Genomic DNA, 14,418 nt, shown 5'->3' with positions numbered 1-14,418 from the left:
TGTATTTTCACCAAAAATAAAAGGTTGAGAAGTTAGAGGGTTGATATGCTGTGGGGTTGTTAACCAATGACATAAAACAACATGTGTACTTCTGTTTCATGAGAAACTATTTGTTCTGTAAGCCTTCACCTGAAGTACAATTAAAAAAAAGGAAAGAAAAAAAGAATTATGTAGCTAAAATATGTGCTGATATGGAATTTTCCCGAAGATTACAGTGTTAGTTGAAAAAAAAAGCAAGGTCAGAATGTTGTGTATAGTATGTTATGCGCTATGTAAAAAAATTCTTTCTCTCTTTCTCTCTCTCCCTACACACACACGTATACACACGAATAATTTCTGGAAGGACACACAAGAAACTGGCATCTGTGTTTGCCTCTTCAGAGGGGAATTGTTAAAGTGGGCTGGAGGGTTAGGGTAGGTGGGACGATTTTTGATTTCTTTTTTTTTTTGGACCAGATGCATATATTATCTTATAACTGTATAAGTAAACATAAAAAGCAAGATTTACCACATAATTCTTCATCAATAGGGGACTGGTTACATAAATTGTAGTATATCCTTACTAAGAAATACTCTAAAGCCATTCAAAGTAATATATATTCTCCTATAGAAAATGCCCATAGATGTATTAAGTTGAAAAAGCAAGCCTCGCACAAAATGTATAATAGAGTCCTGTTTATGTAAAAAAAAAAATGTATTTATACGTCTATCTAGGCATATTCATAGGAAAAAGATCTGGAATGATATACCAAAAAACAAAAAACTAAACCTGTTGCCATGGAGTCAATTCCTACTCATGGTGACCACATGTGTCAGAGTAGAACTGCTTGGTAGGGTTTACTTGGCTGTAATCTTTACGAAAGTAAATTGCTAAGTCTTTCTTCTGCGGTGCCACTGCATGGGGTTGAACTGCCAACCTTCAGGTTAGTAGTTGAATACAAACCACTTGTGCCACCCAGGGAATAATATATACCACGCTGTTAACAGTGGTTGTCTTTGAAAGAGACAGAAATTGTGGTAGAAAAGGGTGGAGACGAAGATGGACTTTCATTTTTTACTCTGTATACTTGTGTATTTACTTTTGATTTTTTTGTGTAATGAGTCTGTATTATTTTTGTAATAGAAATATATAAATGATAAATTATGGAGAGAAAAAGAACCCCTGATCTTAGAGAAATCTGCATTCTAAAACTTGGTTTCATCCCATGCTCCTCCATTCAAGAACGTCCAAAGATTTCTCACAGCAGAAAGGCCAAACTCCTCATCCTGGCACTGGAGGCTTCCACAGCTTGGGCACATCTCGCCATTCCCCCCATTGCTCCTTCCCACTTTCCTCTATGCCAGCCCAGCTGGCCTCCTCTCCTCACCAGCTCCAAACTGGTCTTCATCTTTTTCCTTATTCAATTTGCTTCCCTAATGTTCCGCACCTAAATACTGCCATCCTCCACACCCTGGCTTATTGAATTTCCACATGCTTCATGACACATCTCAAGTAAGCATTCAGGGATACTTCCATCCGTTAGTAAGTGAGTACCACAGGGACTCATTTAGAGCTTGGAAAATCGCCTTGTATCAGTCTTTATTTGGCCATCTTCTATTATTTATCTTTTATGAAATCATTTAACTAAAATATGGAAATAATTTTATTGTTTACAAAGCACTTACCCAACTATCACCTCATTTGAGCCTCACATCCACTCTTTGAGGTAGGCAAGGCAGGTATTATCATTATTATTCTCAAATGAGAAAACTGAGGTATAGGGAGTTTTTTTGTACAAGGTGACACAGGTAGGAAGTGGCCAAGTGAGACCTAAGTCTGCCTGATTCATTTAGAACACCTGCTTTTGTTCCCCTAATCAGAAAATAAGCCTCTGGAAGACAAGGGTTGTGCTTTAAATTTTTATGCACACACTAAAGGGACCAAAGGAAAGTCATCAGATGTCTGAAGGGAAGCTTAGCAAAAAAGAGAGGACACTCAATCAACCCATGGGTACTTAGTGAGGACCTGCCAGGTGATGAGGTCAGTGCTGCATGCTGAAGGGAGACAAAAGCCATAGTGCCTGTCCTCAAGGAGCTTACCACCTACACATGAGGTCAAACATTAAACAATTAGAACACAATTAAGTGTGAAGTTAAGGTGATTTTAGGTGGTACATAAATGAACTTTTTTTTTTTTTTTTAATAGCATATCAAACCTGAAGCTTTGGGCAAGTAACTTTAAAGAGGGAGTGTATATATATTTTTAAATTGGAAGCTAGTACAGATGGTAAACAAAACTTGTGACAGTGGTACTTGGATGACTGACATTTGGGAAACAGTGCCATAGGCCAGTTAGGCTAAGAGTCAAATGTCCAGGAGTATTCATAGCAGGAATTCCCGCATGAGCAAAGGTCTGGAGGCAGTTGAGATAGGCAAGGAATGGTGAGAGACCAGCCTGGCTGGGACTGAGGGTGATGTGACTTGAAAGCTTCTTTCCAAATCCCTAGCCAGGCTACATTCCAGAGGCTTCTATGAGCCCATGTGGGAAGTGTGGGTTGTATCACGGAGGTGACCAGGGGTCATTTCAATTCTTGCACGTAGGAGGGACGCAATGAAAATGGTGCTTTGAATGGTTAGTTTGGCAGTGATGTGCAGTCTGGATTGAAGTGGGCCTGACAAGTGGTGTCACACAAAAGATATAACTAAGATGTTAATGCCTTGCGAGAGTCAGGCCTTGAAGCTAAGATTAAGACTCTTTCATGGAGACCCACCTGGGAGTTTCGGTTTACCATGTGTTATTTGAGATCTTAAGACAAATTATCAAAAACTTGACAAGGCAAAAAGATTATTGAGTGCCCTTTCAGAAACATACAAGAGCATCATCCATGCAGTTGCTCGACTTATTGTTTACTGTTGATTAAGGCCCAGACACTACAAAGTTAAAAGTTACCTTGTATCCTAGGGATCGAAAAGTAATGACATGAACAGACCTATGTACACTGATGTTCATTGCAGCACTATTCACAATAGCAAAAAGGTGGAAATAACCCAAGTGCCCAACAACAGATGAATGGATAAACAAAATGTGGTACACACATACAATGGAATAACACTCAGCCTTAAAGAAAATGAAATCCTAACACAGGCTACAACATGGATGACACTCAAAGATATTATGCTCAGAGAAATAAGTCAATCACAAAAGGACAAATATTGTATGGTCACACTTACACGAAATGACAAGAATAGGTAATTATATAGAGACCAATGGTTACTAGTGGTTACCAGGGGCAGGGGGGAGTGAGGGAAAGGGGAAATCATTCACTGGGAAGTAGTAAATTTTTGTTTATGGTGATGGGAAAATTGGCATTGACTAAGGCAATGGTAAGGAGCCCTGGTGGCACAGTGGTTAAGGGCTCAGGTGCCAACCAAAGGGTCAGCAGTTTGAACCCACCAGCCGCTCCACAGGAGAAAGATGTGGCAGTCTGCTTTCATAAAGATTACAGCTTTGGAAACCCTACTCTGTCCTATAAGGTCATTATGAGTTGGAATTGACCCAGTGGCAATGAGTTTGCTTTTGGTTTTGATTAAGGGTAATGGTTACACAACCAGACTAATGTAGCTGTTACCTTTAAGCTGCACACCAGGAAAAAAAAAAAGGCAAAATGGCAAATAAAGTGTTTTATATAATTTTACAACCACAAATGCAGCCACAAAAAAAAAGTTGCACTTGTTGATATTACTTAGGTACAACTAAACACTTGATGGCATTAGTTTTCTTGGTTCAAAGGTTTAGGATCACGGATTCATGGGTTTACGCAGTCAATTGGCCTAAACTTGTTTTTAGAGTTTCTTCTGTTCTACCTCCTAGTAAAGCCTGGAGTCTTAAAAATTTGTGAGCAACCACCCAAGATACACAATTGCTCTCTATTCACCTGGAACAGCAGAGGAAGAAGAAGACTCAGGAACCAAAGAAGGAAAGGGACTGCAGGTTTAATTGCCTCCATAAACTACTACCTCCATTACCATGAGACCAGAAGAAATGGGTGGTGCCCAGCTACCATTGCTGAATATTTTGATCAAGAACCCAATAGATGGATCCTGGTCAAAAGTAGGAAAAGCACGGAACAAAACTTCAAACTCATATGGGAACCAGACTTACTAGATCCATTGAGACTAGGGGAATCCCCAAGTCTAATGCTCAGAAATAATCTTTAAACCTTGTACTGAAACTATCCCATGAAGCCATGGTTAAACTAAACAATAGTTAATTAATAAATTATGTTAAATTAATAAATAATGTTTTCCTTGCGCATAGCATTCTTATAAAGAATTATCTATATGCGTGTAAACTGGCAACAATTAATGTAAAGCACAGATGAGAACTGTAAGGGGCAGAGAGCCTAAATTAATGGTGATGAAACAATATAGGTAGAGACAGTGAGAATGGTGACACAATGTCAAGTATGTAACCAATGTTATTGAACTGTTCATGTAGAAATTGTGAATGGATGTATGTTTGGTTGTGTATATTGCCACCAAAACTAAACAAAATATTTTTTTAAAAAGTTAACTTGAAGAAGATTCATAAGTTGCAAATGAAATTTGTCTGGTAGAAATGACAATTATTTCTATCTAGTAAAAATGATAACCCCAAAGTTTGCAGCTTTATTACCCTGTAGAACTAACCACCACCACTCGCCTGTCAGTTTGTCGTACTGTGGTGGCTTGGGTGTTGCTGTGATGCTAGAAGTTATGTCACTGGTATTTCAAATACCGGCGGGGTCACCCATGATGGACAGGTTTCAGCAGATCTTCCACACAAAGACAGACTAGGAAGAAGGACCTGGTGATTTACTTCTTAAAAAAAATTGACTAGATAAAACCTTATGAATAGCAGCAGAACATTGTCTGATGATATAGTGTCAGAAGATGAGCCCCTCAGTTTGGAAGGCACTAAAAATACAACTGAGGAAGATCCGCCTCCTCAAAGTAGAATTGACCTTAATAATGTAGACGGAGTCAAGCTTTCAGGACCTTCATTTGCTGATGTGGCACGACTCAAAATGAAAAGAAACACCTGCAAACATTCCTTAATAACTGGAATGTGGAATGTACAAAGTATGAATCTAGGAAAATTGGAAGTCATCAGAATGATATGAAATGCTTGAAGATAGATATCCTAGGCATTAGTGAGCTGAAATGGACTGGTACTGGCCATTTTGAATCGGACAATCATATGGTCTACTATGCAGGGAATGACAAATTGAAGAGGAATGGCGTCACATTCATACTAAAAAAAAAAAAATCTATCCTGAAGTACAACACTGTCAGTGATAGGATAATATCCATATGCCTGCAAGGAAGACCAGTTAAAAAGACTATTATTTAAATTTAGGCACCAACCACAAATGCCAAAGATGAAGAAATTGAAGATTTTTACCAACTTCTGCAGTCTGAAATTGATCAAACATGCAACCAAGAGGCATTGATAATTACAGGTGATTGGAAGGGAAAGTTGGAAAGAAAGAAGAAGGATCAGTAGTTGGAAAATATGGCCTTGGTGACAGAAACGAAGCCAGAGATGGCGTGGTAGAATTTTGCAAGACCAACAACTTATTCATCAGAAATACCTTCCTTCAACAACATAAACGATGATTATACACGTGGACTTGGCCAGATGGAATACACAGTAATCAAATCGACTACATCTGTGGAAAGAGACGAAGGAGAAGCTCAATATCGTCAGTCAGAACAAAGCTAGGGGCCAACTGCACAACAGACATTAATTACTCATATGCAAGTTGAGTTGAAGCTGAAGAAAATTCAAACAAGTCCAGGAGAGCCAAAGTAGGACCTTGAGTATATCCCTTCTGAATTTAGAGACCATCTCAAAAAACAGCTTTGATGCATTGAACACTAATGACCAGTTGTGGTATGACATCAAGGACATCATACATAAAGAAAGCAAAAGGCCATCAAAAAAACAGGAAAGAAAAGACCAAAGTGGATGTCAGAAGAGACTCTGCAACTTGCTCTTGAATGTAGAGTAGCTATAAAGCAAATGGAAGAAATGATGAAGTAAAATAGCTGAACAGAAGATTTCAATGAGTGGCTCGAGAAGACAAAGTATTATAATGAGATGTGCAAAGACCTGGAGATAAAAAACCAAAAAGGAGGAACACGCCTGGCATTTCTCAAGCTGAAAGAACTGACGAAAAATTCAAGCTTCACGTTGCAATATTGAAGGATTCTATGGCCAAAATAATGAACGACACAGGAAGTATCAAAAGAAGGTGGAAGGAATACAGAGTCACTGTACCAAAAAGAACTGGTCAACATTGAACCATTTCAGGAGGCAGCATAAAATCAAGAACAGATAATATTGAAGGAAGAAGTCCAAGCTGCACTGAAGGCATTGGCGAAAAACAAAGCTCCAGGAATTGACGGAATACCAATCCAGATGTTTCAACAAACCGATGCAATGCGGGAAGTGCTCACTAGTCTATGCCAAGAAATTTGGAAGACAGCTACCTGGCCAACTGACTGGAAGAGATCCATATTTCTGCCATTCCAAAGAAAGGTGATCCAACAGAATGCAGAAATCATCGAACAATATCATTAATATCACACACAAGTTAAATTTTGCTGAAGATAATTAAAAAACGGTAGCAGCAGTACATCAACAGGGAACTGCCAAAAATTCAAGCTGGATTCAGAAGAGGACGTGGAATGAGGGATATCATTGCTGATGTCAGATGGATGTTGGCTGAAAGCAGATAATACCAGAAAGATGTTTACCTGTGTTTTATTGACTATGCAAAGGCATTCAACTATGTGGATCTTAACAAATTATGGATAACATTGTGAAGAATGGGAATTCCAGAACACTTAATTGTGCTCATGAGGAACCTGTACATAGATCAAAAGGCACTCGTTCTAACAGAACAAGGGGATACTGTGTGGTTTAAAATCAGGAAGGGTGTGCATCAGGGTTGTATCCTTTCACCATACTTATTCAATCTGTATGCTGAGCAAATAATCCCAGAAGCTGGACTATATGAAGAAGAACGTGGCATCAGGATTGGAGGAGCACTCATTAACAACCTTCGATATGCAGTTGACACACCTTGCTTGCTGAAAGTGAAGAGGACTTGAACCACTTATTGATGAAAATCAAAGACTACAGCCTTTGGAATGGATTACACCTCAACATAAAACAAAAATACTCACAACTCGACCAATAAGCAACATCATGATAAACAGAGCAAATATTGAAGTTATCAAAGATTTCATTTTACTTGATCCACAATCAACACCCATGGAAGCAGCAGTCAAGAAATCAAATGACGCATTGCATCGGGCAAATCTACTGTAAAAGGCCTCTTTAAAGAGTTGAAAAGCAAAGATGTCACTTTGAGGACTAAGGTGCGCCTGATGTTTTCAATCACCTCATATGCATGCGAAAGCTGGACAACGATTAAGGAAGACCGAAAAAGAATTGACGCCTTTGAATTATGGTTTGGGGTAGAATACTGAGTTTACCATGGACTGCAGAAGAATGAACAAATCTGTGTTGGAAGAAGTACAGCCAGAATGCTCCTTAGAAGCAAGGATGGCGAGACTTTGTCTCACATACTTTGGACATGTTATTGGGAGGGACCAGTCTCTGGAGAAGGACATCATGCTTGGTAAAGTAGAGGGTGAGCGAAAAAGAGGAAGGCCCTCAACAAGATGGATTGATTCAGTGGCTGCAACAATGGGCTCAAACATAGCAATGATTGTGAGGATGGTGCAAGACCAGGCAGTGTTTCGTTCTGTTGTACATAGGGTAGCTATGATTCGGAAACAACTCGATGGCACCTAACAACAAGTGGCCCTTTCTTCAGACTATACCATATTCTACTCTCTCCCCCCCAAAAAATCTCTCCTAGATTATTAATCACACATAAAATTAGAAATATTCTTGGTTTTGTACATTTTTAATGTTTCAAACCAAGAAAGGTTTGCCTTGTTGAGTAAGGCTGAAGTTAAAACAAAACAAAACACATTTCTCCCCTAACAGCTCATAAGGAAATAACCAGATCTTTTTCTTTTTAAAATAATATCTTATTGTGTTTTCTGTGAAGGTTTGCATGGCAGTTTAGGTTCCCATTCAACAATTTCTACACAAGTTGTTCAGAGAACTAACTGGATCTTGATCACAATTTTCTCAATTTTGAGACAAGATATGGAAGAACAGATGAGAGTAATAGAATTTCACAGGTGGTTAAGAACGTGTAGGAAAACGAAAATCATAATTAAAAAGGTCACTGTTATGATTAAAATATATCTATTTCTGAAATCATAACCAGGCAGGTTAAGAAAATAAAAATAAAAACGTACTTCCTTCTGACGCCCTTATTTTCCTACCTCTCTTAGCTGTGTTAGGATGAAATATATGTCATAAGCACTTTGTAAACTGCAAAAAACTGCACACATGTCTTTGAAAGGGGCTAGGTGATGTAGGGGAAAGGGCATAGGCTATGGAAGCAGACAGTGCTGGGAGATTGCCCGTTCTAGTGGATCTGGCCTGCAGTGAGGTCTAAAGCAAAACCTTGGATCTCAGTTTTCACATGTGTAGAATCAGTACAATAATTCATCCCTTAGAGGGTCACTGGGAGAGTCATGTGATAAAGCCTCTAAGAGAAGCAAGAACAAAACCCTGTGGAAGCATTGTCTTTGGTACACAGCACAGGTGTAGCATTTAGCACCTTGTTCTGCAATAGTCTCTACACATCTGTCGCCCCAATTACGCCGAAAGTTCCCTGTGACTTGTTGATCTCTGTATTGTTGCCTCTAAGCACAGTGCCTGGAATATCATACTCAGTTGTTCATTTTTCTAATATCATATTTTTGTTGTTGTTGAAAACATACACAGCCGAACATACACCAATTCCACAGTCATTCATTCTTGAAACAAACATGTACTAGGCCCTTCCAGCCACCAGTTCTTGATAGCCACACGTGGACCTCCAAACCACTGTTCTCTTCTCACTGCCTCCCTTGCACTGAAGCCCTGGGGGAGTCTGAGAAGACCCCTGTGGTAGATGGTGTGATGCACCACCCAGAGACCCTTTCAGGACTGAGGGACTTATTCTCTCAGCCACTGAGAGTGCTGCTGGCTGCAGCCCTATTTGGGAATTGCACAGCCACCTCCTCAGATGAGAACTGCCTCACCCAAGGTTATGATCCTTCCCTGGGCTAGCATGCACCTAATAACTGCTTGGTGTGTGGTGATATCAATGCCTGGTGCCCTCACCCCAGTTGAGGACAACTCTGAAGGGCCATCCCGGCTCCAGAGCTCCCCATGGGGTCAGTTGAGGCTGTCATTAGAACTGTATCACGGCCGAACTTCTCCCTCCAACCAATTCTGCTTCCTTCTCTTAGATCCCAGGTGTTGATCCCAAACGCACTACCAATAAACTTCCTACATTCAACCTCCAACAGCCCCCCCCCAAAGGCAGTCCCCAGTAGAGGCTTTGGCTCAGCACATGGGAAGCCTCAATTACAAGCGATCTCAGGAGCTGCTAGCGTCCCCAGGGCCCAGTCACGGTGCACAGGCCTCACTCACTGTTACATTTGTATTCCTCTCCATCTCTCTTTCTCCAAAGTTTTCTTATAAAATAAACTTGGGGCAAAAAGTGTGGAAAAGATAGACCCTTAAACAAATAATTGCAGCAATGTTACAACAGAGAAATGCACTTAGTGCTAAGCTGAACTCAGCCTGTGGACTTGAAGAAAGACTTCTTAGAGGAGGTGCCATTTAAACTGAGTCTTGATGGAGAATGAGGATTTGATGGGTGGACAAGGAATGTGGGAGAGACATTCCAGACAGAAGATGGAAGGCATGAAGGAGTGTAGGGTGTGTGGGAGAGGGGAGTAGGGTGAAATAAGGTCTGGGGCTCTAGCAGGGCCAGATCACAGAGGGCCTTATATGCTACACTGAGCAACTCGGTGCTCAGGAAATGTCTGCTGGATGAGTGCCACAGTCCAGTGTTGCCCAAACTTCAGTCATTTCTCTACCACCTCAACGAGTTTTGTCATATCTGGGCACCACCGGTTCTATTTGTTATTTGCTTTATCTTTTTCTCTAAATGAAATCTTTTTTCTTAAATAAATTTATATTGAAAGAAATTTTATATATAACAACCAAAAATCAACACAAAAGGAGTATCACTTGCCATAAATGAAAAGTAACTGTAAAACTAAATACAATGGAAACAGTAGAGTAATTAAATTCTATCTGGATACTGTTGCCTGCCAATGTCTTTGAGCCTAAGTCTTGCTCTAGCTTTGTTAAAAAGATTAGCAAGCATTATAGAGGTTGAAGACTAGCACTAAACTGAAACTTTCTCCTTGGTGTAATCAGAAAGCTGCAAAGAAAGAGAAGGAAAAGAGAATCATTTTTTCCCCATGTAATTCAGAGTTCTTTAAAGCTGTACCATGCACCATTAAGATAATCTTGGAATTCCCCTCCCTACCACTCTACTGACTATGAAAGCATTTGGTAAACAATAAAGTACCCCACAAAAGTGGTTGTTATTACCACTCCATTGCTTTGTCCATTGACTCTGGAGCAATCTCTTTGATGTAGCTACCCTTTCATTGGCTCAGTGAAGGTTTCCAAACCAGTGCAAGGGTGGGACTGGGGAGAGGGCAGGACCCTGGGAATCCTAGACTGTTTGAACTGGAAGGACCTTTAAAGAGTATCCCATCTTCCCACTTTACAGATGAAGAAAGTAGGACCAGAGGAGGAACGCAAATTGTTCAAAGTCACAGAGGGTATTAGTGATTACATTCCAGGGGCCAGAAACAGAAGAAAAGAATAGTATAGCTTAATTGTTTTAGACTGCTGGTTCCAGTAGCTCCTACCTGCAAGGCACAAGAGAACGGAGTGTGGGAGCAGGGGTGGGGAGAAGCCAGCCCATCAGGCCTAAGAGCACAGGGCCACCATTAAAAAAATACCAAACTATTTGACTGGGCTCCTCGGCCAGCGGTAGAGGTTGAGGCGGGCCTGGACGATGGGCAATACTGGAAAAAATCTGCTAGAGGCTCAGGTGTTTTCAAAAGATGCCTAAGAAAGTGAGGGAGGCCAGCACATCAAAACTGCTCCATAGGCAGGACCAACTTGTCCAGGGGCATCCTGGGAATGTGCAAAACAACTGGGCTTTGAAGTCTGATAGATTCGGGTTCAAATTCTGGTTCCGCCACTTTCTAGCTATGAATGACTTTGGGTAAGTCTCCTTATTGTAGTATAATGTGGGTAATAATAGTACCTACCTCACAGGATTATTGTGAGAATAACAAGAGGCAACATATGCAAAGCCTCTAGTACAGTGCCCGGCACTTTACTTAACATTACTTCCTCCTCCCCCTCCCATGGCCATGTTTGAGGTATGGCACGACCAGACCCCTGGCAATATAATTCCTTCACTCCTGTATCCCTCCCCTAACCCGGACTCCCAGCCCATACCTCCAGGCCCTATCTGTGTTCTATTCTTGCGCTCAACTGGCCTTCAAACTCAATCTGACTATGGGGCTGCTAAGGGGCCTTTCAAGTACTTGCACCCTTGAGGGTGCACACTCCAGGGGGTAGGATGGAGACCTCCACCTCCTTCACCTAGAGACAGAAGGGACGGTTGCGACTCTGGGGCTGAGGGCTGGCCAAGCCGTCTGTACCACCCCAGCAGGACTGGAAGGAGAGGCCGAAGCAGAGTTTTTGGCTCACAGAGAACAAAGACAAGACTCTGGTCTTCTGCGGCATTAGAAGGCAATGCCTGAAGCAAGTCCCTCCATTAAAAGCTACAAGATGGAAGGTTAAATATAGCCCCTTCCAGTTGTCTAGGACATAGATTTATGAAATGTCAGTGCTGTGTTAGAGTGAGAAAAGATCTTATCTCTGCTCTGTTCTTAGGGAGTAGAAAGGAGACAATAGAGAAGAGAAATAAATCTACACTTTTTCCGGTGGGTGATGGGAGGTCGTTGGAGGATTCTGAGCAGTCAAGTCTGTTTTTTGTTCTTATTTTTTATTGTGCTTTAGGTGGAAATTTACAGAGCAAATTCGTTTCTCATTAAACAATTAATACACAAATTGTTTTGTGACATTGGTTGCCAACCCCACAATGTGTCAACACTCTCCCCTTTTCACCCCGGGATCCCTGTTTCCATTCGTCCAGTTTTCCTGTCCCTTCCTGCCTTCTTGTCTTTGCTTTTGGGCTGGTGTGCTCATTTAGTCTCGTACAAATGATTGAACATGTTCCTCACGTGTGTTGTTTGCCCTATAACCAAAATAAAAAACCAAACCTTTTGCCATACAGTCGATTCCGACTCACAGCCACCCTATAGGACAGAGTAGAACTGCCCCATAGGGTTTCATAGGTTTCAATTCGAACTGTCTACCTTGTGGTTAGCAGCCAAGCTCTTAACCTCTGTGCCACCAGGTCAGGGATCGTTGCCCTATAGACCTGTCTAATCTTTGGCTGAAGGGTGAACCTCAGGAGTGACTTCAATACTGAGTTAAAAGGGTGTCCAGCAGCCATACTCTTGGGGTTTCTCCAGTCTCTGTCAGACCAGCAAGTCTGGTTTTTTTTTTGTGTGTGTGTGTGTATGAATTTGAATTTTGTTCTGCATTTTTCTCCCGCTCTGTCTGGGACCAAGTCTGTCTTTTAGAAGGCTTACTCTAAAAAGCTTCAGAGTGAATAATGAGGTGGAGGTGGGCAAAAGTGGAAGCAGGGAGCCCAGTAGAAGGCCTACACAATGGTTCAGTAGAGACAGGAGGGTGCCTGGACCAGGGCAGTAGCTGTGGAGGTAGTGAGGAGGGAGCTAACTTCAGGGTGGGGCTGGGCCTTCATCCTAGGTATGGGCAGCCACTCCTTCTTCCCTTTCGTCCTCCTCAGAAGAGAAGGCCAGCTCCCACTTGCCTTGATTCCTCAAGGCTCACCCCGTGACTTTGAAAAAAGGCAACCTGCCAAAAGGCACCCAGACCCCTTGCTTCTTTTCAAGGTAGCCCCTTATATGCATGGAGTGTCTGTTAAAAAGCTCCTTCCTGTCCACAGGCCCCACCTGTGCTCTCTGAGGTCACTCTGACACCATGCACTCTCTTTACTCTGGGATAGATCTGAAGACCAGAGACCGCTTTCCTCCATTTCTTCATGCCAAACAGCACGTGGTCCTCATAGAACTTAGTTTTCAGTCCCATCACTCTGCTTTTCAAATCTCTTTATCTGAAAAACTCCTTTGAGCATATTCCTGCCATAAGGGACCAACTAGAACCCCAGAGACACAGCATGGACTCACGGTCTGTCCTGCCAGCTACTTCTGCAGCCATAACAGTAGTTTCTAGTAAAAATTCCAGAGCATTTAACTGCAGTGCCACTTCCCCTCATCCAGCTTATCCTTTTCAGAGAAGCCAGAGAGAGGTCCTGGTGTGGCGCAGGACCCTGAACTTGTTTCTGCCCTACTGCCAGAAAGTCTGCCTTGAATTGCAATTGGAAAGTGATTAGTCCCTTGGTAGTAATCTGTGTGGACAGATGGCCAGTTACAGGCACCTCTTTCTGCCCCTCCCTTCCCTCATGCCTTGGTATTGCATACAATTTTAACATTTTAGTCAGAGCCTGGCCGGAGGTGGGTGAGTAAAGCCGCAAAATTGAATGAGATGGTATTTTCTGCGACCGAAGAGAAGATGAGTTAGAGAAAATAAGAGGTGCAATATTTCTTACACACACACACACACACACACACACACACACACAAATCCTCAATCACTTTTATTATCCCCTTAGGATCCCAGAATATCAGGGTTGGGATGTGATCTCATCCACCCTCTCCTTCCCCAGAGCCACCAAATGTTGAATTCCCTTTATAGCATCTCTGCCAAGCGGCTGTCCTGCCTCTCCTCAAATACCTCTAGTAATAAGGGGACTCACTCTCTCCCAAGATGGCCCAGGCTACCTCAGGACGTTTCTGACGGAAGAAAGCCCCTCCTTCTCAATGAGCCCCAATTCCTTCTCTTCTCCCCTCTGCTGAATGTACAAGCCTCCTCCCCCAACGACTCACCTCCACGGCTCCAGAAGAGGGTGATAGTCTCGACTCTCTCCATCATAGCAGTGCGGATGACCAAGAGCCCGCATCCAACAATTCCTTATGCAAGAGAGTAGGATATGGTGGGCCGACAAGAGGGCCAAGGAGCCAAGAGACTCCACACTGTTCTAACCCTGTCCCCAGGCTCCTCAGTGGGCTCCCAGGGACTCTTTCTGAACTCTGTTTCCCAGCACTGTGCTTGGGTCAGTTTGGCCCCATCAATCACATCTTCCTTTGCCCTGTGAAGTTGTTCCTGGGCAGTCCAGCCCAGGGCAAAAGCAACTCAGGATTCAAGAAGCCCATTTCTTCTCTCTCCTT

At 42.1% G+C, this 14,418-nt stretch overlaps 1 protein-coding gene across 1 annotated transcript in view; it reads right to left on the bottom strand.

Annotated features, from left to right (window-relative positions):
- The window catches only part of NHSL2 (NHS like 2), a 110,732-nt gene extending 96,533 nt beyond the window's left edge, over positions 1-14,199 (bottom strand). Inside the window, exon 1 of the mRNA XM_023734684.1 lies at positions 14,077-14,199. Within this exon, the coding sequence (XP_023590452.1) occupies positions 14,077-14,122 (46 nt within the window). The 5' untranslated portion in view covers positions 14,123-14,199. The remainder of the gene's footprint in view (positions 1-14,076) is intronic.
- Positions 14,200-14,418: the final 219 nt, after the last annotated feature.

This window comes from Trichechus manatus, unplaced genomic scaffold (assembly GCF_000243295.1).
Source record: "Trichechus manatus latirostris isolate Lorelei unplaced genomic scaffold, TriManLat1.0 scaffold00070, whole genome shotgun sequence".
In the NCBI taxonomy this organism is placed as follows: Eukaryota; Metazoa; Chordata; class Mammalia; order Sirenia; family Trichechidae; genus Trichechus; species Trichechus manatus.
Note: the sequence above shows the minus strand (reverse complement) of the source record. Positions and strands in the feature narration are given on the sequence as shown.